The sequence below is a fragment of the Euprymna scolopes genome, chromosome 32 (assembly GCF_053919585.1).
Source record: "Euprymna scolopes isolate OS-2025 chromosome 32, ASM5391958v1, whole genome shotgun sequence".
NCBI classification, from domain to species: Eukaryota; Metazoa; Mollusca; class Cephalopoda; order Sepiida; family Sepiolidae; genus Euprymna; species Euprymna scolopes.
This window is the reverse complement of record NC_136513.1, coordinates 18,922,501-18,945,227: the sequence shown is the minus strand read 5'-3', so window position 1 is coordinate 18,945,227 and position 22,727 is coordinate 18,922,501. Positions and strand designations below refer to the sequence as shown.

At 31.7% G+C, this 22,727-nt stretch overlaps 1 protein-coding gene across 17 annotated transcripts in view; it reads right to left on the bottom strand.

Annotated features, from left to right (window-relative positions):
* LOC145256229 (ryanodine receptor-like) overlaps positions 1 to 22,727 on the bottom strand; it is a 936,895-nt gene that overhangs the window by 311,969 nt on the left and 602,199 nt on the right. For all 17 annotated transcript variants that reach the window (XM_080114858.1, XM_080114861.1, XM_080114859.1 and 14 more), the window contains 6 exons: positions 22,089 to 22,229; positions 18,820 to 18,977; positions 14,767 to 14,845; positions 13,613 to 13,702; positions 10,283 to 10,420; positions 8,446 to 8,511 (listed from right to left, as the gene is read on the bottom strand). In XM_080114858.1, the coding sequence (XP_079970984.1) occupies positions 8,446 to 8,511; positions 10,283 to 10,420; positions 13,613 to 13,702; positions 14,767 to 14,845; positions 18,820 to 18,977; positions 22,089 to 22,229 (672 nt within the window). The remainder of the gene's footprint in view (positions 1 to 8,445; positions 8,512 to 10,282; positions 10,421 to 13,612; positions 13,703 to 14,766; positions 14,846 to 18,819; positions 18,978 to 22,088; positions 22,230 to 22,727) is intronic.

Below are 22,727 nucleotides of genomic sequence, written 5' to 3'. Positions count from 1 at the left end.
AATCAGTTCTACAAGTTATCCCATCTGAATAAGAATTGCTCGATATGCAAGATAGACCAAATAAATTGTAGTGATTCAATGAATTTCAAAAAAACTTCATTTCAATAAGGGTTTTTTGAAATTCATTGAATCACAATTTAATTTATACATAATTTATACATACACACATATATGTACGAAACAGATACTAACGTGGGTGGTCTAATGTATATATATATATATATATAGATAATAGAAAGAGAGAATAAGTGGAAGAAAGTGTGCAACGAAGAGAACATATCATACCATTCAACTAACCATCTACTAATATATATATATATATATATATATATATATATATATATATATATATATATATAGCCATATCATCAACAGTCCTCATTTTCTTTTGGTTTTCTAGTCCGTGATGCTATGGCGCAATAATTTCACGACCTTCCTACCTGGACTTGTCTTGTCACCATCACATTATGAAGATCATAGGGGCGAGGCCTGAATCTGGGTATGTGCTGTAAAAGATTGCATTTGCACACATGTATATAAATATGTTCTTTGTCTATAGCTTTATATAATGGTGATTATGTGTCTGTATGTCGCCGAAACGCCGTCACTGACTTAAGGTCTTATTTATTTATTTATTTATTTATTATTTTACTTTTATAGGATGATATTTTATTTTATTTTATCCAACAAGAAAAAATATGTATAATATTATTTGTACTGTTCGATTATCGACTTTGAAAAGGTTAATTTTCAAATATAGAATTTTTATTGTTTGCAAACAAGTATATATATATATATATATATATATATATATATATATATATATATATATGTATATATATATATATATATATATATATATATATATATATATATATATATATATATATATATATATATATATATATACATTGACAGCAAGTCGTTATCAAGGCACGTTCGGTTTGATTAAATACGACAGAATTTTCTTTCTTTATTTTTTTTGTTGATTTTCTTGATCTGCCGAGCATTTTTTCTCGTTTCAATTGGTAAGTTGTGTATTAGGTTGCCGGGTGATTTTTTGTCAGCCATTTTCATAACTTATGAAAATATATAGCAATCAAACTATACAGAATCTTTTGCGTTTCATCCTCGTAGGGAATCGTCAGGCTAAAATGACTGCTAATTCCTTATGAGGATGAAATGCGAAAGATTCTGTGTAGCTTAATTGCCATATATATTCATAACTTACTACCTAACTCTACATACGTATTGAGCACTGTAGAAATAAATACTGAAAATCGATACATAAAATATATATCCTTATAATATTTTCATGAGGATATACATATATATATTATTATTATTGTTAAAATAGTAATTTCCCTAGTAACTTTCGACAATATATAGGAAGAAAAGAAAACATTTCCTATGTACATCTTTTACGCTCACCACTTACAGTTAATACTAAAGAGTGTTCCAAGCCAAGAATACATACATTTTATCCCTGTTTAGCAATAATTATTTTTTTTTATCCTGGTGGGCTTACTCTCTCAAATACCTAATCCCACTGACAGAGTAGCAAAGGCTTTTTACTCTGATGCAATCCGGTCCTCTCTCACGTAAACCAAAATCATCGCTTACTTTTCTTCATAGGTTAACCTCATTCGCATGCAGCCGCTTAATTATTTGCTTTTTTACATATTAATATTAACAACATACTAAATTACTCTTACAGATTCATTTAACAAACGCTCCCTTAGTTGCTTAATGTCATACTAGAATAGACCAAAATTATCAGTTCACAATACTTACCTGTGATTACTATTCGCAATAAGAAATCGTAAAAATGAACAACTCAACTCGTACTAGACACAGTAACGGGGATCTTTTCTGTAGTGTAGTATCTGTTCTGACAGATGCTGCGATCAAAGACCATATGTGAGGACAACCCCACATATAAGACCATTGCTCTTCTAGCAATAGGGGAAACCCTTCATACCAATTGTCACTATCCAGCTCCCCTGCTCCCCGGGGAGCTGCCCCCCCTTTCCTCAATCTCTCCACATTAAAAAACGACCTTGTGCCTAATTTGCTCAGTGGGTAAGCAAATAAATACCGACACAGTAACATGTACGGGAGCCCAAACGAATCAAAGCAATAGTTATCCTATCTATTCACTTGCTTCAGAACATGCAATGATTTTGGGGCTTACAGACAACCATAACAATTTTTCACTTGTCACTCGTGCCCGTCACGATATCGACCAGATTTACTAATTCAATTTACGGGCTTGTATTACTATACACATAGATTTGAAAAAGTTGTCAAAAAACAAATATATAACATATACATGTTATCAAAGGCAAGATAAGTTACTTTTCTATCTAACTTGATATTTTTTTAAATGTTTTTATTTAATGTAACATGTTTACCGATGTATTTGAAAATTGCAAATAGCAGGCCACTCTCTGGTGAACATGGTGAGTTTGGGAAAATGAGTCAAAACTAAAAAACTAAAAAAAAATACTGTTAGAAACTCGCTCAATATATATTACCGCGACATAGGCTGACATATATTCGGTGGGTTTTTAACAGTATTTTGTGTACTTTTTTGGTTTTAACTAATTTTCCCAAACTTACCATATTCACCAGAGAGTGCCTCGCCATTCGCAATTTTCCAATACATAGATAAACACTGTATGTTTTTCTAGCTGAATAAACATGTTACATTAAATAAAAACACTAAAAATATCCAGTTAGGTAGAAAAGTAACGTATCTTGCCTTTAATAACATTTATTTGTTATATATTTGTTTTTTGAGAACTCTTTCGAATCTATGTGTACAGTAATACAAGCCCAAAGTTACTAATTCTTTTATTTTGTTTGGTACTTCTACAGTATACCAACGGTACTATTTTTTTACATAGGATTTTCAAGTTAAATATAATTTTTACGATATCTTTTATTTATTAAAATGTTAGGTGAAATTACAGAATAGTTACAAAACGCCCTCCCCTCCAGATGTTAGGTGAAAAAAATCAATTATTTCGTGATTGTTCGATTGGTTGGTTGGTTGTTTTTGTTTTACGGCATATCAACCATTTTTAGGTTATTTAATGCCGAATCCAAAGATTTTAAAGAAAATTTTTTTAATAGAATATGTTTGTTGTTTTCAAGTCGGTTTCTATTTAAATCATAGTTGGAGCCCTAACAGGTACTACCACTCCGGATCAGAGTGGACCTGGGAGCAATGGCAATTAAAGGGTGGCTCCACACACCCCAAAAGCCCGCAAGCTGGGGCCTCACCACTGGATATAGTTTAAGGTCATATCCAGGACCAGTGATTATTCGAGATTTGAAAGAAAGTTGGAAGTCTTTAAACTACCGAATAATGAAGTTATTTACACTGTTTTTTTTTTATTCATAGAAAATCTTCATTAAAAGAAATGAAATTTAAAATGTGAATCGACTGATCAAATAATACGCCTATAAATATTTGAGTTCGCCGTCCTCAATCCCAAACCCGGTCTGGGGGTTGGTGATCATTTTTTTTTTGACTCGAATAAGCAATGCCTCAAGGTTGGGTAGGCGCAGGTTACAATATAAGACGGCCAAGATAGCCGTGTTTTCCGTAAGGATTTTTCTAGATTCTTTCTTAGGTGTCTTGTGTACAGTTAAGTGTTGATGGCTTGTGCTTAGAGAAGACAGGTGGCATGCGAGGCGGCGGGAACTGCCGGTACAAGTCATGCCGATATATGTCCTTCCTTTATCTCCTAATAAACATTAAACTCATATATAGCATCGCTCGTTTTAAGTAAGATTTTTCCCGACATAGGGTTATTTTTTATTAGTAAGTTAGTAGTTTTAATTTTTTTTTAAATAGTAAACAATATAATCGTAGTTTATATATATATATATATATATATATATATATATATATATATATATATATATATATATATATATACTGTGTAAGCAAAAACAAGACTTCAAAACAAGGTATTGGTGGCAACAAAAAGTGTATTTCAATTGACGTTACAATTGTTTCCATGTCCAGTTCGACAATTTCAAGCATTATGTCGTTTGAAAATTTTCAAAACCAGCATTTCTTCAGACTTTATGAATAAGCACACTTTTGGCAATGGAGCATTTTTTGAAGAGAAAGAAGGAAGAGGAAATCCCTAGCTAGAAAGGCATGCGAGAAACATCTACCTTTGTTGTGGTTACCACAACAAAGGTAGATGTTTCTCGCATGCATAATGTAGCCAGTCTTCGTGGACACCCTGTATATATGTAATGGTTTTAAAAAGTGAGTTAGTAGACTTGAGTGGCCTCGTGGCCTTGATAAGTGGTGACTATATAATAAAGAATCTGTTTAGTTGTATGCTTAAAATCTAATCCTTAAATTCTGTTGAATGACTTTCAGGAAGAAACTATGAAGCAAGATTCCATAAGCACCCTGTTGCTGGGCAGTATCTCGAATTGTCCGCAAAGATGGTCAGTCATCTTTACATCTTTCTCCAAGCCACGGCAACAAGTGTTTTCCTTATCTGCCTCTCTTCCTATTTTCTTTTAGGTTTCAAAAGATACGTAAAAAGAGTGCAGCCAATCCATCTTTTACATCTTTCTAGGATATCTTCCACTATTGAACTTATCCTTTGCAGAAGTTGCGTACTAAAAATTCGTTTGAAATAACTGTAACGATAGGTTAAGGTTGTTATTTGGTTTTTTAATCTCCTGCGGTCTTCAAAACGTTTTCTTGGAATTTGACTCTATATGATAACTGATATTATCTGAAGTAGCTACTACAAGAAGGTATACGAACTGAGGTGATAAAAACTTATCGTTTGTCCTTTAAGGTTATTTTTTTTTTCTGGGAATTTGTGATGAAAAAAACCCCCCCCAAAAACCCCGGAACGTTTGCAATCCATACTAGCTGTAGTTTCCTTTTCTTTTATTATTAGATAAACATCCTGGAAGCGTTGAATCAAGAAACACAAAAGTCTACAAAATATGAGACCCCGCAAAGTCATACAGCATCAAGCGTCGCGCACGCGCGCACACACACACCCACCCACACACACACACACACACACACCCACCCACCCACACACACACACACACACACACACACACACACACAGAGTTTTTTTTGTTTGAATTTCATTCAGATAAAAAATATACTTTTTCAGAACAGAAATTTATTGTTTGAATAAAGATTTTTTTCCTTAACCCATGGATTTTCAATGTAGGCTCATCTCCTCACAGAAAAAGTCATTAGCAAATATTAGATCTAATTCGAAATAATTTTGCTATTCAGCACATACAAAGAAAACATATTGAAAATTAATTACATTTTTCTTAAGGGGCATAGATAAAGAAAAGAGAGGAAATAAAAGTAGAAACAATGAAAGAATATGAATTTATGGTATCCGGGTGTTGCTGTAATCCTTGTATAGAGTGGTATAATGTTAGGGTCAGAGTTCGAGTTTGTTGAATAAATTGTAGGTAGATTCCAATTTATTGTAAAGCATTCTTGGTCCTTTGAGTATGGAAGGTCCGAGATTTATTCCGCCTCGCTTTTAGGTGGTGTAATCCCTGTCTTATATAATATTACCTTCTAAAATATATTTGGTAAAACTCGATACCACACGATTCCTTAATATGTGTTCCTATTCGCCTCAGGATTGTTATATATATATATATATATATATATATATATATATATATATATATATATATATATATATATATATATATATTAGACATTAAGAGAAGATTATAGATAGATATATACATACCCATTCACATACACCTTTTACGATAAAGCTAGAACCCAGAATTAAATAGAATCGAGCAATTGCATCGACAACGGACAACGCCAGAGCCAAAGTGGGTTTCGATGTACTGCATTTCATCAGTGACGTGCTCGCGACGACCTGGGTTTGCGCCTATGTCGGAGCACGTCACTGATGAAATGCAGTACATCGAAACCCACTTTGGCTCTGGCGTTGTCCGTTGTCGATGCAATTGCTCGATTCAATCTAATTCTGGGTTCTAGCTTTATCGTAAAAGGTGTATGTGAACGGGTCTCTCTCTCTCTCTCTCTCTCTCTCTCTCTCTCTATATATATATATATATATATATATATATATATATATATATATATATATATATATATATATATATATATATATATATAGTACCGTATGAATCTGGGAACCGAGTCAAAGCATAACCATCTTTCATCGATTCAGTAGTGTTCATTTAACTGTCTTTTGCAGCAGTTGCATTTAAAAAAAAAACTGTTTTGAAATGCCAAGGTTGTTTTCTTTTGATTAAAAAAATATCCTACGGTTTTCAAAGGGTATTTTTTTTTTGAATTTGTGATTAAAAAATCAAAACAAAACAAAAAAAAATCAAAGAAGATAAACAAAACAAATATCCCCCCCCCAAAAAAAAAAAGAAAAAAATTGGAACGTTTGCAATCCACACTAGCTGCAATTTCCTTTTCTTCTACAAACATCAAATAAACATTTCGAAAGTGTTGAATCAAGAAACACAAAAATCTATAAAATATGAAGTCCTCACAATTATATAGTATCGAGCGCTATATATAAATATGCAAACGAAATATTAAAACGTCTGTGCTTTGAATGATACAGAAACAAAGAATATGTGAGGCAGCCAGAATATTATATATAAAATTTTGGATTGAGCACTGTTGCAAATGTACTTTCACCCGATGCTTCGTTTGGCTATTAAGCTAAGCTCACTGTCCGTGGTTTGTAAACATACTTGCAGTTTGAGCACTGTGAAGCAATGAGCAAGTGCTTCTTTAATAGGCACTTGATGCAGGACATTTGCGGTCACCGAATCGTAGCCTTGTGGGTAAAACAGCCGTATGTAAACTCGATTATTGTAGGTTCGATCCACGGCCGGGGAAAGGTGCTTGTCTAACCAAACTGATGAGCTGTGATACAACGAAACAGTACCGTAAGTGGATGACTATATATATAGTACCGTATGAATCTGGGAGCTGTTTGTTTCTCTTTACATAACAATGTATTTCATGATGGTCATGCTTTGACTCGGTTCTCATCTGATACCGATGATGATGATGATGATGTCTAGCAATGACCTGATTCTAATTGATGTTAACCGAAATAGCAACTACAAGAAACTATACGAATTGAACTGATAAACACTTATTGTTTAATTTCCACATTGTTCTTATGAAAAAAAAAACAAAAAACCTGGAAAGTTTGCAATCAATACTAGCTGCAAATTCCTTTTCTTTTACTAAAATCAGATAAACATACCGAGCATGATGATGATGATGATGTCTAGCAATGACCTGATTCTAACTGATGTTAATCGAAGTGGCAAATACGAGAAGGTATACGAATTGAACTAATATACACTTATGGTTTGTCCTTTAAGGTTGCCCCCCCTTTTTTTTAATCTACAGTCTTCAAAACATTTTCTTGAAATTTGTGATGAAAAACAAAAAAAAAACAAAAACAAACGAACAAAAAAAAACACTAAAATATTTGCAAACAACTGCAAATTCCTTTCTTCTACTAATATAAGATAAACATCCTGGAAACGTTGAATTAAGAAAGATAAAAATCTTCAAAATACGAGACACCCAAAGTCATACAGCATCAAACGACACACACACACACACACACACACACACACACACACACACACACACATACATATATATATATATATATATATATATATACTCATCCACATACAGTACTGTTTCGCTGTTTCACAGCTCATCAGTGCGGCTAGACAGGCAACTACCTCAAGCCAGGATTGAAACCCGATTTGTACGACAGTCAAGGCTCTTAACCACTACTTTATTGGCGGCTACTGCGGGAGTCATGAGTTTAACGATGTTTTGGCATATATATATATATATATATATATATATATATATATATAAATACTATTTCCATTATTTTCATCATATATATATATATATATATATATATATATATATATATATATATATATATATGTCCGTATGAATCTGGGGACCGAATAAAAACATGGTCATCTTTCATTGCAGCTATGTTTGCCATTCTTTACAGAAAAATCGGATACATAAAAATGTATTATGAGATGGTTATGCTTTTATTCGGTTTTTATCTGATACCGAGTGTGATGATGATGTCTAGCCATAACCTGATTCTAACTGATGTTAATCGAAGTGGCAAGAAGGCATACGAATTAAACTGATAAACACTTATTGTTTGTCATTTAAGGTTGTTTTTTTTTCTGTATTTTTTTAATCTTTATAGTAAAATGTTTTGAAATATTGTGCTTCAAATTTGTAGCTGTGCTTTTTAATATCTCGTAATTCAAGCCGTCAAAGAAGTGAAGAAAAATAATCAAATTATAGCAAAAATGAACATTTCTAAAAAAAAAAATAAATGGTAACAATACCTGCATTTCTCTTGTGACGGTCATATTACGTAAATCATAGGGACGAGGGCTATACCCTTGATCATGCTGAAAATATAAAAACAAAAATACATTTATACATTTACTTTAAAGAATTAGTCTAAAAACGCAGGTTGGTCGGTAGAAAAATACGAAAATTGAGGTTATAAATTTTATTGCTTACATTTTATTTTGTTTAAATTTTGTTTTGTTGTAATTTGTTTTGTTTAAATTTTATTTTGTCTAAATTTTATTTTGGTTGAATTTTGTTTTGATAAAATTTGTCCTCTTTAAATTTTATTTTGTTTAAATTTTGTTTTGTTTACATTTTATTTTGTTTAAATTTTATTTTATTTAAATTTTGCTTGCTTAAATTTGGTTTTGTTTAAATTTTATTCTGTTTAAAGTTTATTTTGTTGAAATTGTATTGTTTGAATTTGAATTTGTTAAAATTTTATTTGTTTAAATTTTGTTTTGTTTAAATCTTATTTCGTTTTAAATTTATTTTGTTTCAATCTTGTTTTGTTTGAATTTCATTTTATTTAAATTTTATTTTGTTGAAATTGTATTGTTTAAATCTTAATTTGTAAAAATTTTATTTTGTTTTAATTTTGTTTTGTTTAAATTTTATTTTAGTTAAATTTTGTTTTGTTAAATTAATTTTTTTGTTTAAATCTTTTTTTGTTTAAATTTTATTTTGTTTAAATGTTATTTTGTTTTAATTTTTTTGTTTCTGGCTTATTCGCTTCCTCGATTTGAATAGACATTTTCAGCATATTTGAGTGCATTATAATATTAGTCTTCGAAAACTTTATAGAAGGTATGCTTTGTAGAAATAAATTACCTTTTGACAGATTGCCTGCCTTTTTAGCAACCACCTGCATATATATATATATATATATATATATATATATATATATATATATATATATATATATATATATATATATATATATATATATATATATGTATATTATTTCTATGGCACAGGCGTCCCGAAATTCAGGATGATGAATAACAAGTGATTTTTTAGAAACTATATTCATGTCTTTTAGTTATGGTTCAAATCTCATTAAAAGGCCCAAACTGTTCAAGCATAGAACCAATAGCCATCATTTCGACATGGTGGGTATGTATGCTGATAAAAAAAACTTTATTAAATTCACACCTGAAGTGAAATTTTATATAAATCGACCCAGTTGTTTTCGAATCCATAGGGAACGAACTCTCATACACAGACAAAGTTCTTTTTATATAATAATAGAGATAAAAAAATATCAGTTTTGTTCCACAGTAATTTTTATTTTTAGGTGATTATTTAAAAATGTTTTATATTACCAGTTGTCTATGCCAGATTAAGTATTATTTTTACTATCACTTCACTGTTTATTAAGGTTCATAGAATTAAAAAATTGCAAGGGAGACAACTCTAATTTATTTAACATAAGCTTTAATTTGATGAAATCGAAGGAAGGTTAAATTTGGACAGTATACAGAGATATATGTGCAAAATTAATATGCTCTTAAGAAGAATAAAATATATCTTGATTAAAATCTTTCTGGAGAATATTTTGTCCAGGTCGAGAGTATTCTCAAATAACTGCCATCTTAAAAAACGGTGCATAACTCTGTATTCGTCCATATAGAGCTACTTATTTTTAATTAAACAAAACTAATATTTTGGAAACAAAATCTGGGATAGTTTTCATAAAATGAAAAGCCAAATGACTAATGAGAAAATACTCTACCGGACAACGCCGGATATGGATAGCTAGTGATAATTTTGGGGAAAAATATCATTTATCTGCTATTTTTTTTTTCTCACAAGAATTGAACTCACCACGTTAGATTTGGAGGCCCGCCTTTTAATGCCGTCGCCACTTTGTAAAATACGACTATCTTCGCAATCGAGAACCCATCCAAGTGCCAAAGTGCATTTCAACGATTCTCGAACTGGCTCTGTGTACTTGTACTTTTCCTAAAAGAAAAAAAAAACATAACATAAATAATTTGCATAAAAATAAGATAATTTCAATGAAATTAATATAACTTAATTCAGACAAAGTCCTTCACATAATCCATGTCTAACAGCCAATAGCACAAAGTTTACGTCCAATGATTAATTCTAAAAGTCAGTGTTCCATAATAGACGCCACAAAGTTGAATGACCATTAACAATAGTCAATACTACAAAGTCGATGTCCAATAGTCAATACTACAAAGTCGATGTCCAATTATTAATATCACAAAGTCGATGTCCAGCAATCAATATCACAAAGTCGATGTCTAGCAGTTAATACCATAAATTCAATGTCCAACAGTCAATACCACAAAGTCGATGTCCAACAGTCAATATCATAAAGTCAATGTCCAACAGTCAATTCCACAAAGTCAACATACAACAGATTCAATATACAATAGTCAGTATCACAAAGTCAATCTCCAACAGTCAATACAACAAAGTCAGTATACAATAGTCAATGCCACAAAGCCAATATACAATAGTCAATACAACAAAGTCAATATACAATAGTCAATGCCACAAAGCCAATATGCAATAGTCAATACAACAAAGTCAATATACAATAGTCAATACAACAAAGCCAATATACAATAGTCAATACAACAAAGTCAATATACAATAGTCAATGTCACAGAGTCAATATTTAGGGGATTTTTTAATCGGCAAAATTTACTCAAACTTTTAGAATCAATATCATTTCATGACAAATAGTTTAAATCTCATTAATCATTGCAATCAGAATCAAACTCCGTTCTGCTTGGAAAGCTTCATCACCTGACAAAACTAACCATTAATAAAGTGCATCTGAGTTGTTGCCATTTGGGCATAAACTCGACCATAACCACGTTGAGGTTAATAAGATTTTGGGTTCCCCAAAGAAGACAGTTTCTAAAAGCTGTAATCCAATCTTGTCCTGTACGTAAAAGGATGATTTTTTAAAATCTTTTGAAGCGCCAACGGGTTCTCAGTTGCCTGCACACAGAGTTAATTTTTTCGTTCCTTCTTGCAAGTTGCATCGTGGTGATAATCATGCAGCCATAATCATTTTAACCCTTATCTTCAAGTTGCTTCTGGGCCTTGATCAATAATGACCCATTAGTAAAAAATAAATAAATTTTTATAAAAGCTGGATGAAGGAGAAAGAACTTCATTTGCAAGACCTCTATTATCATACAATTCAATCCTACTTGGACGATTGGAATAGAGAACATCAACATCATGGTTTCCCATCAATAAACGTTGCAAAAATATTATTTGGGTCAAAACATGTAGACCATTGTGAGAAGAAGCGATATAAATGAATCGTCTGTCGTTAACAGCTTTCTCCACATCCGAAACGATAGTTAAGAAATCAAATATTCCAATTTCTTTCTTCCAATTAACTTGTTAAAACACTGTTCAACCGTCTGGATCATTCGTCCCAATTCACCTCCCCCCCCTGTGCCAGGCGGAATAACGAGGAATGGTGATGCGAATAACAGACGTCATTCTGAAGTGTTCCTTGAATTCATCGGAAACAAATATTTCCGATAACGCTATTCCTGTTGCCAAGAAAATCTTGGCATTATCTGAACATATATGTATAGGCACACCAAACCAATCTGTGAACTTCACAAATGCCTGTAAAAATGACCGAGTACTCATATCGGGCAGCAATTCCAAGTGCACTGCGTGGAGATTCATACAAATAAACAACAAAATGTACATTTTTGCTTTTTTCTCCATTAACATTTAACCAATAATGATCAGTAAAATCAACCCCAGTTTGTAAGAAGGGAAGAAAAAAAAAAATTAACTTTGTGTGTGCTGAACTACTTTGTTTGGTCATACAGGGTGACACAAAAAAAAAAAAAGAAGCTAAATGGAGGTCATCTAGAACATATGCTGTAGAACGGATAAAAAAAGGCCAAACCCCTAGTGTTTTGATGTGATCTTTTGAATATAATAAACTAGTTATGACCAAAGTTTCATTTCATTTGGGCAAAACACTAAGAAACGGGGCCTAATTATAGTTGGGTCCCGTTTTTTTTTGGTCATCCTGTATGTTGAGAATATCATCAAGATGACCTTGCACAACACCAAAGCTAGCCTGATCGCCGCCATCCACTGAGTATTCGCCGAGCTCCCATTGGCGCTTTAAAAAAAAACATATTTTTTTTTACACAAGAATCACCACTTATCAAGGCCCGGAGGCCACTCGAGGATAAGGGTTAATGGATATACATTAGTCAATGTGATTATAGCGTAGTAAACATAAGTAGTGGGAATTTTGTAAATTGGATTACTTAGGGGGACGGTTCATCAAGAACTTGTTTACACCGGACTTGAAGACAATCAGATTGTAGTCAACTAGAATTCTTGTAGAAAAAGCATGCTCCCAGTTCCAGACCCGTATCGAGGTACTGATTGAGACTGAAGACGGCTACATTGAATAGATCTCAGCCCTACTAGATAATCAAGTTATCTGAATTGATTTTTTCAATAAAAATTTTAAAATAAAGCCGTAGTGTTGTTTTTTTTTAGTGCAACAAATTTATCGTTCCACACTGTATTAAATTTAATTTTTACATTCTCTGGTTGGATTACCGGAAAGATTGTCAAGTTTAATAACAATTTCACGTATGTGGAACAATTTTGTAGTTCACCGTTTAGTTAGCACGATAATTCTGAAGCAATTGATGAATTTATCCCTCACAAGAACGCCCTAAGATATTGAAACTCTGCACTGCAGGTTTGCTTTTTAACTGACTACAATATGGTTGTCTTCAAATCCAATGTTAACAAGTTCTTGTTGATTCGTCACCTTTAAATAATCAAATCCTACATAATTTCCACCACAACCGATCACTTTGCTATTATCTCAGTGACTATCTTACACTGATTAATACTTATCCCCGAGTGGTTTTCAAGTCTTGATAAGTGGTGACTTTGTAAATAGTGTATATATTTGAGATCCTACACCAATAAGTAGCAATTAATTTAGCTAGTATGAATTTTGACGAAACAACTCGTTACAACAGCTCCATTCTTTTTGGTGGCAGATTTGCTTGTTGAGCCATACCCACTGAAACTTGGTGGACAAGTCAGGCGTATGTTAAACATTATTTGTACAAAATCTATAATGGCAGTACAGTATGTATTACTCACTCGTTCAGTAAGAAGTTGGTATGGTTTTAGCATGGGATGCTGCTTTTTGTCTTCGTCGTATTCTGCTCCATACACCCAGCCTTGGTCAACCTGAAAATCGGAAGAAATCAGAAATACAAAATTCATTTTGTTGAATCAATTAATATACTAATTAAAAAAATAAGAATAGAAAATACAGCTTAAATTCCTGGAAAAACCAACTAAATTGAAAATATGACAGACTTAGCACTTGCATAAGCCGACTTTCTGCTAGAAAATCCACAATTATACAAGAGAATTCAACTATAAAACAGAGGCAAAAAACCCTTTTATATATATATATATATATATATATATATATATATATATATATATATATATATTAGCAAAGCTACCCAGAGTTGTCCAAGGTTATAAAAAGGTAGCATATTTCATATTTCTTTTAGTTTTAGCAAGACATACAAGGAAGCCATGTTTAAGTCCAGTTTGGTCTACAGAACCACTTTCATTTAGGGTTGTTGACAAAACGGCATAAAAACAGACAATATGTGGACAACTACAGTGCAAAAATGGACCCCAAAGTCATAGAAAAAACCTGGAAGACCTAAAATTCCACGAAGAGACGATCCTGAAAACCAATGGGGTCATACGTGGCCAGGCCTAGCCAGGAACAAATAACTTTTAGGCTATTTCCATCACAGCTTTTAGGCTATTTCTGCAGCAGCTTTTGAGCTATTTCCATCACAGCTTTTGAGCTATTTCCATCAAAGCTTTTAGGCTATTTCCATCATAGCTTTTAGGCTATTTCCATCACAGCTTTTAGGCTATTTCTGCAGCAGCTTTTGAGCTATTTCCATCACAGCTTTTGAGCTATTTCCATCACAGCTTTTGAGCTATTTCCATCACAGCTTTTAGGCTATTTCCATCACAGCTTTTAGGCTATTTCCATCACAGCTTTTAGACTATTTCTGCAGCAGCTAGCAGCTTTTGGGCTATTTCCATAGCAGCTTTTAAGCTATTCCCATCGAAGCTTTTCGGCTATTTCCATAGTAGCTTTTGAGCCATTTCCATAGCAGCCTTTAGGCTAGTTCAACAGCACCGTTTTTGGGTTATTTTCGTATGAAGTCTGAAACGTACACAATGTCAATAAAATATGATTAAAAATAAATACATACTTTTTTGACCGCCCAGCAATCATGATAATGCTCTGAAAATTTGGCGATGACAGCTTCGAGAGCAGCATTCAGAGTGATGCTGTAAAATAAAATAAAAACAGAATTTCTTTTTAATAAAAAAGCGCCAGCCACGCAAAACTCATAAGAGTAATACTTGACTTGACAATATGAACGAATGTATATTTTTATTGTAATTATGAGTGCGATACCTCTCGTGGTTTATACAAGCAAAATGAAGAAAGAAATCAAATGTCTTTATTGAAAAATATATGATGCCAAAAGTCTCCGAAACAAATTAGGTAAATAATTTTATAAAAAATTATATAACATTATTGATTTTTCTAATTTTAGAAAAAATTATATAGCATTATTTGTTTTTCTAATTTTAGAAAAAATTATATAACATTATTTGTTTTTCTAATTTTATAAAAAATTATATAACATTATTTGTTTTTCTAATTTTAGAAAAAATTGTATAACATTATTGTTTTTTCTAATTTTAGAAAATAATTATACAACATTATTTGTTTTTCTAATTTTACAAAAAATTGTATAACAATATTTATTTTTCTAATTTTATAAAAATTATATAACATTATTTGTTTTTCTAATTTTAGAAAAATCATATAAAATTATTTATTTTCTAATTCTAGAAAAAAATATATAACATTATTTGTTTTTCTAATTTTAGAAAAAAATGTATAACATTATTTGTTTTTCTAATTTTAGAAAAAATATATGACCTTACTTGCTGTTCTAATTTTATTAAAAAAATCATATAACACTTGTTTTTCTAATTTTATTAAAAAATATATAAGATTATTTGTTTTTCTAATTTTATTAAAAATATATATAACATTATTTATTGTTCTAATTTTATTAAATATATATGCATAACATAATTTGTTTTTCTTAATTTTATTAAAAAATATATAAACCTTTTTGTCTTCTAATTTCATTGAAAAATTATATAACATTATTTGTTTTTCTAATTTTATTAAAAATATATATAAACTTACTTGTTTTTCTAATTTTATTAAAAATATATAACATTATTTGTTTTTCGAATTTAAAAGATATAACATTATTTATTTTTCTAATTTTATTTAAAAAATATATAACATTATTTTTTTAATTTTATTAAAAAATTATATAACATTATTTTTTTAATTTTATTAAAAAATTATATATAAATTATTTGTTTTTCTAATTTTATTAAAAATATATATTACATTATTTGTATTTCTAATTTTATAAAAAATATATATAACACCATAATCTCTAGAAATAACTTCACAAAAAATGTTTTCAATGCTGTGCCAAATCTGTTCTATATAAAAAAGTGCCAACCATGTAAAACATGTTGTATCTGTATTTTGTTTAACAATACAAGAACGAACGTATATTTTGCAGTATCCATGAGTGTGTTACGCCTCGCGGTTAATACAAACAGAATGAAGAGAAGAAAAAGAAAATCTTCTTTAAAAAAGACGTATATTCTCGAAAGTTTCAGAAAAAATTAAATAAATGATTTTATATATAAAAAAAAATCATATAGCATTATTTAGTGTTCTTCAAATTAATTTACGAAACAATGTTTTCAATGTCTTCCATAGAAATAAATGTTTTGGAATTATTTAGATGAGCAAGGATGAATTGTATTGTATCATATTATTTGGTCTACTGATCTCATCTTCAATAATATTTTCACAAAATTACAGCATTATATATATATATATATATATATATATATATATATATATATATATAATAGTAAATTATAAAAATATATATGGCAATTAAGTAGCTGAATTGCCATATTTATTTTATAGCTTACCACCTAGCTCTACCTATGTATTGAGCACTGTTGAAGTAAATATTGAAAATTTACGCATAAAATTATATTTTCATGTATTAATTTACGCGATTAAATGAAGTAGTCATATATATATATATATATATATATATATATATATATATATATATATATATATATATATATGGGAAAACAATAAGGATGGAAAATGAAGCCACAAAAACTATATATTGGTAAATATAGACTGGTTCATTTATTCAATAAGGGTATACAAAAATTTAGTTGGGGGATAGAAGGGACTTTTTATACCAAGGCATTTCGAAGCCTAATGCTTTTCATCAGAAGAGTAGAGAAGATGCTAGGTAACATAATGGGGATGTGACGTCTACTTTTTGAGCTTTATATTATCCCGATAAGTCTCCTCTTATAGAATTGAACTTACTCTCTTCTTCTAACTTAATAAGCTATATATATATATATATATATATATATATATATATATATATATATATATATATATATATATATATATTTAAAACAAAACATGCGATGTTATTGTTCTAAATAATTTTTTTCGGCCCGATGAATATCATGCCCAATTTTTTTTCTAAGGTTAATAAATTTTCGTTTTCTGAGGTGTCTACGATTGATTAAATTCTGTAATTACATAGTAATAGATAATTGGTTCTATGTAACGAAACCGTTGCTGTCAATACATATGAAATTTTTGATATGTTGAAAGAAAAAATAAAAAGATAACTAAAATCTTGGAATTCTGAATGTAGCTGTATTGTTATATCTATCTATCTATCTATCTATCTATCTATCTATAAAAATGAAATTGTCTGTGTGTGTACATTTCCCTACCAAACTACTCTGTCAATTTTCAATCTACAGATTCGAGATTTGGCATAAGTAGTATTGAGATTTGGAAAAATCTTTTTAATTGGTTTTCGGCCAGAAATTTGGCTGTCAAGGGGTCAAAGTGCAACGATTTGACCTTTGAAAACTCTACCAAACTCCTTTGCCAATTTTGTGTCTAAACAATGAAATTTTAGATGTAGGTTGCTTGGACATGGATCAAACTTTTTAATTTGATTTATGCCCAAAACAATAAATGTTAAGGGGTCAAAATTGGGGTCAAAGTTTAAAAAAATTTGACCTCAGCTAATTTTTGGTCTAAACATTTAAAATTTTACATAAAGTGTATTCAGACATAGGGAACGCTTTTTAATCTGTTTTTGGCAAATATTTGGCTGGGAAGGGGTCAAAGTTCACAAGATTTGACTTTTGCGGTCTATAGCTAACTATTCAGACAATTTTGGGTTTAAACACGTGAAATTTTAGATGTAGGTTACCAGGACATGAGCCAAACTTTTTAATATATATATATATATATACATATGCACATAAAGTTATGAATAATACATAGGGCTCGAGCATAGCCGGGCTGAACTGTTAGTATATATATATATATATATATATATATATATATATATATATATATATAATGTATGTATATATATATATAATGTATATATGTATGTATGTATGTATGTGCGTGCGTGTATGCGTGCGTTTGTGTGTGCTTATGCATATATATATCGATAGTAAACATTCCAAAGCTACAAATATATTTATTTCGCATTCATATTGTTTTATTGCTGATAAGTCAGGTCTTACACGTGTTTCGCTTAATGGTAGGAATTCACCAAACAAATCTTCAGAGAAAAATAGACATTTTTTTTCCCCTTGGATTAAAAAAAGGATAAAAGAGAGTAATGAATGAGAACTTTCAAAAACTAACATAAGTCGCTACAATAAATCTACTGTTTCAGTCTTAAAAGACACCGTCAGGAGACAATGTACCTCTGGTCTTACTCGAGGCTAGTCATCAAATCTTAAATGACAGGCCTCGAGTAAGACCAGATGTGTATTGTCACCTGACCGTCTTTTAAGACTGAAACAGTAGATTTATTGTAGTGACTTATGGTAATTTTGTTTATCTAAATTTAATAAAATAATGTGTGTGTGTGTGTGTGAGTGTGTGTGTGTTCCACCCAGAATACTCTTCTTGGAGGGGATAGATATTGAAATGACCTTGTGTCTAACCTTTCCTTTTTGGATAGCGTAGATAAACAGGGACTCAGTCAGTACTAAAACCTAAGACAGAAAAACTGTTTGAATTTAATAAAAACTTCAAAAATAGATTCACTAATGCGACTTAAAAGAGTTACCTTTTGGTGTTGACCGGGGTAGGAATATATTCAGCATCTCCAGTTCCTTGGACTAAGTCAAGGCCATCTTGATTGGTCAGAGAGTAATCAGGTGACATAGCACAGCCAATAGCTGATAAGCATGGTAGAGCCCTTGAGAAAAGCTCTGGATCATAACCCTGGCAAATGTGAAAGCAAAAAAAAAAAAAATAAAATAAAATAAATAAATAAGTATGAAAATTTAAAATTTTACAAAATAAATAAACTGTTTTGAAACCATTTGAAGGCGCAAAAATGTTATTAAAAGGAAAAAAAAAATCAAGCATTTTTTTTAATAAATATATTTTTTTATCTTTTTATAATTGAAATGTGTTTTATGAATTTCGGATTGTAACAAATCCATCATCAGAGCCAACCACACTATCTAAACAAATGCCACATTGACGCAAAAAGAAGAGCAAGTCAACATCATTGGATGCAGCAGCCGCTGCAGGTTTTATATTAGAGTTTTCTTTCTAGAGAGGTTGCCTTCACCACGGCTTATAGGAGCCCTCTCCACCCTCCATACAAGCAAATTCGTTTTCGAACATTGCCATTACTTGATATAGCACATATAAAAAATATATATACAGAAACATGAAAACAAATCAGTGATGGGTCGCACGAAGGTGGCTTTTAAGCCCTACCAAACTCTGGCATTCTTTGTCACACATTGTGCAGACATGTGCGCCACTAGCAGCACGTTCTTGATGGTCACTTCTATGAATATTCAAATGCTGCTTCAAACCACCTGCTGTTTTGCACGTCCACGCACAGTTGACACAGGTTAGATCTCGAAACACAAGACTGCTTTGTGGCCTACTGCGCTGATGAGTAGTCTGGTGGCTTATCGGCCCAGCTCTGCTCAGACATAATCTCCCGCACACCTCACACTCCAGACCAATTTGACGCCCCAGGCCATCCACTGCTTCCATACATACATGATGATCGCTGCATCTTTCCAGATGATCGCTGTCACATTGAGTTCGCCCAATCTTGTCGTCCATGCCATCTCAGATGACTGTACTCCCGCTGCAGATTTACACATCTTGAAGCAGCCATCGAGTTGACTTCCTCTGGAGGTTGAAGGGTATTCCTCTGAACAATCACGTGTTTTCTCAAACCACCAATAGACTTGCAAACTTTGCTGCATGTTAAACAGATCGTTTGGTTCGGACTAATAGGTGCAAAGTTGATCTGAACAGGAGTTTTGTGCGATTTAAGGTGGTTGATGTAGCCAGCTTTTGACAAAAACATTCGTTCACAAGTGTCGCATTTCCAGCTCTGTTTGTCATGGTTAAGACCATACATACATACATACATACATACATACATACATACATACATACATACATACATACATATATAAATGCATACATACATACATACATATATAAATGCATACATACATACATACATACATACATATATAAATGCATACATACATACATACATACATACATACATACATACATACATATATACATACATACAACAGTTCACACTGCATGCACATGCTTGATAGACTTCTTTGGTTGACAGTGGTAACGCTCTGCTGGTTAGTAATGGCAGAATTTCCCTGAATTTATTCCATCCACTTCTAATTCTTTCGATCACATTAGCACTTGCTCTTCCTTATGCTCTAATAATACAAGGCAGGTAACAAAACGTCTAAGCAACGCCAATAACTTCACCATCGAAATATACTTTCTCCACATCTGCATTCTTATCAGTAGTTTTTTTACACTTCTTACACAGATGAAGTAGGAAACAAGTGTAAAAAAAGGCAGAGTTGATCTCACTCTTCCTTAAAATAGCGAGAAATACCCCCCCCCCCCTCAATAAAACTTTCCTTGGACGGATGGTACTCTAGACCTGATTGATTTTTTATTTTTTTATTACTTGGAAACTAAATGCCAGAAAGTTTTCTATTCTAATAGTTTCTTCCCTTGAACAGCTAGACTTAGGAATTCCCTTCTTGCTGCCTGCGTCCCTGGCTGTACTGATATGCAGAAGTTTAAATGTAACATGAACAAATATCTTGCTAATCTTTCGTAGACATGGCCCCAAATAGTAGCCCCTTACGTCCAACTGGCGATATGCTTTGTAAGGGGTGAACATGAGTAAAAAATAATAATAATAATAATAATAAAAAAAAACAACTACTTGCCCGCGACAATTTTAAATATGATATGCATTCAAAACAGATCCGACTATCCATAAAAATAAACTTTTTGATTGTAGGTCTTCATTTGGTATAAATTTAAATCCAAATTTTGGTTTAAATAGTTTTTATTTAAAAAAAGAAATTGTAAATAAACGCAATCTCCATAAATAAAAAAAAAAATCAATTTTGGTCGTGAATAAATAATATAACTCATTATTATTATGTACTCACTAGTCGCACAAGCCATCATCAAAAATTGCTCTTTGATGACGGCTTGTAGTGTTCCCTGGAGTGTGAGTAACAACAAGTCTCCCCAGACTTCCAGTACTCTTCACCTCTTTCGATAACCTTTGCAAAAGAATTTGCATTATCACAACAGCCGCTTACCATTGATTTCTCGTTGGCAGCGACCATTGGTCTTCACCGGAATTTGGGTGGCAATAAGTCTCCCCAAGGTCCTAGTCCTCTTTGCACTCAGCCAGCGGAGGTCTGGCTAGTGCTTTCTCTCCTCGGTCTTTCCATTCTCCTTGAGCCTCATTATTTGGAGTGGTGCCCGTGTATGGTGACACTCACACACACAAAAAGGGAGGGAGCGGAGTCTTACAATTATACAAGTTTCAGTTTTCATGATTCTATGTGATGTTCCTTTGTGTTTTGCATCTGTAGCCGTTTCTGTGTTCAGCTTATGTGTGGTGTTGGTCTCTGCAGTCAAGGGTTTTCCTTAATATTTCTGCATTTTTCATTATGGAAATTATGTTGTATCTTCTCAGCCATCCCTCTGATTGCAATCTCTCCCATTCTCTTTTAAAAGTTTTTCCGTATTCTTTCTATTAATCTAAAGATTAATTAAAGTTGTGTAAATATATATAAAAAAAACACTCTAGGTAGCAAAAATCTGCTCGAACGTACCAAGGTGAAGGTTAAACCGGTGTCTGTCCTTTTTTAAGTGAAGTCGACCAGGGTCCTTATTCTCTACTTGGTCCAGTAATTTTAGTGCAACTATCACACAAAAAAGTTGCATTACAAAAGGAAGCAGGTTAGCGAACCAAAAAACAACAAATTAAAGCAAACGAAATAGTCTTACCCTCTGAGCCAGCGAATCAAAGATGCCACTAAATAGAACCATAGTTAGACGTCGTTCTTCTTCACTCGCCGATCCGAATGATCCCCAGCCACCATGGCTACCGTAGTAACTGCCACATCGTTCATAATGGGATGTCAACAACTGCAAAGATAAACAAAGGATAAAACCGTAACTGTCTACAGATGCAAAATGCAATGCATTAAAACACTAATTAAAGCAACATTTGTGTTAGTATTTATATAGATATACATATTTAAAAAAAAGAAAAAAAAACAAACAATCATCTTGAAATTTATAAATTATTCAAAACCAGTTACGTTAATTTATCCCTGACGATGAATCCTGAATGGATTGGAAAGTACTCGAACTTATGATAAACATGGTGATTACATCAGCTAGTTCCTACCAGAAGTGAAGACTGTTATTCGGAAGTTGAAAAGGATCGAAAACAATTAATAGACCAAAACTGTCTATTTTATTTAATGATATATATTAAAGAGTTAATATTTACAAGTAAAATAAACTCAGCCAGATGTAAAAGTTCAATAAAACCGAAAAGGAAATAGAGCTTATAATATGAACAAATGATTAATAAAACATGTTAAAAGACATCTCGAAAAAGAGTTAAAAACATATTTA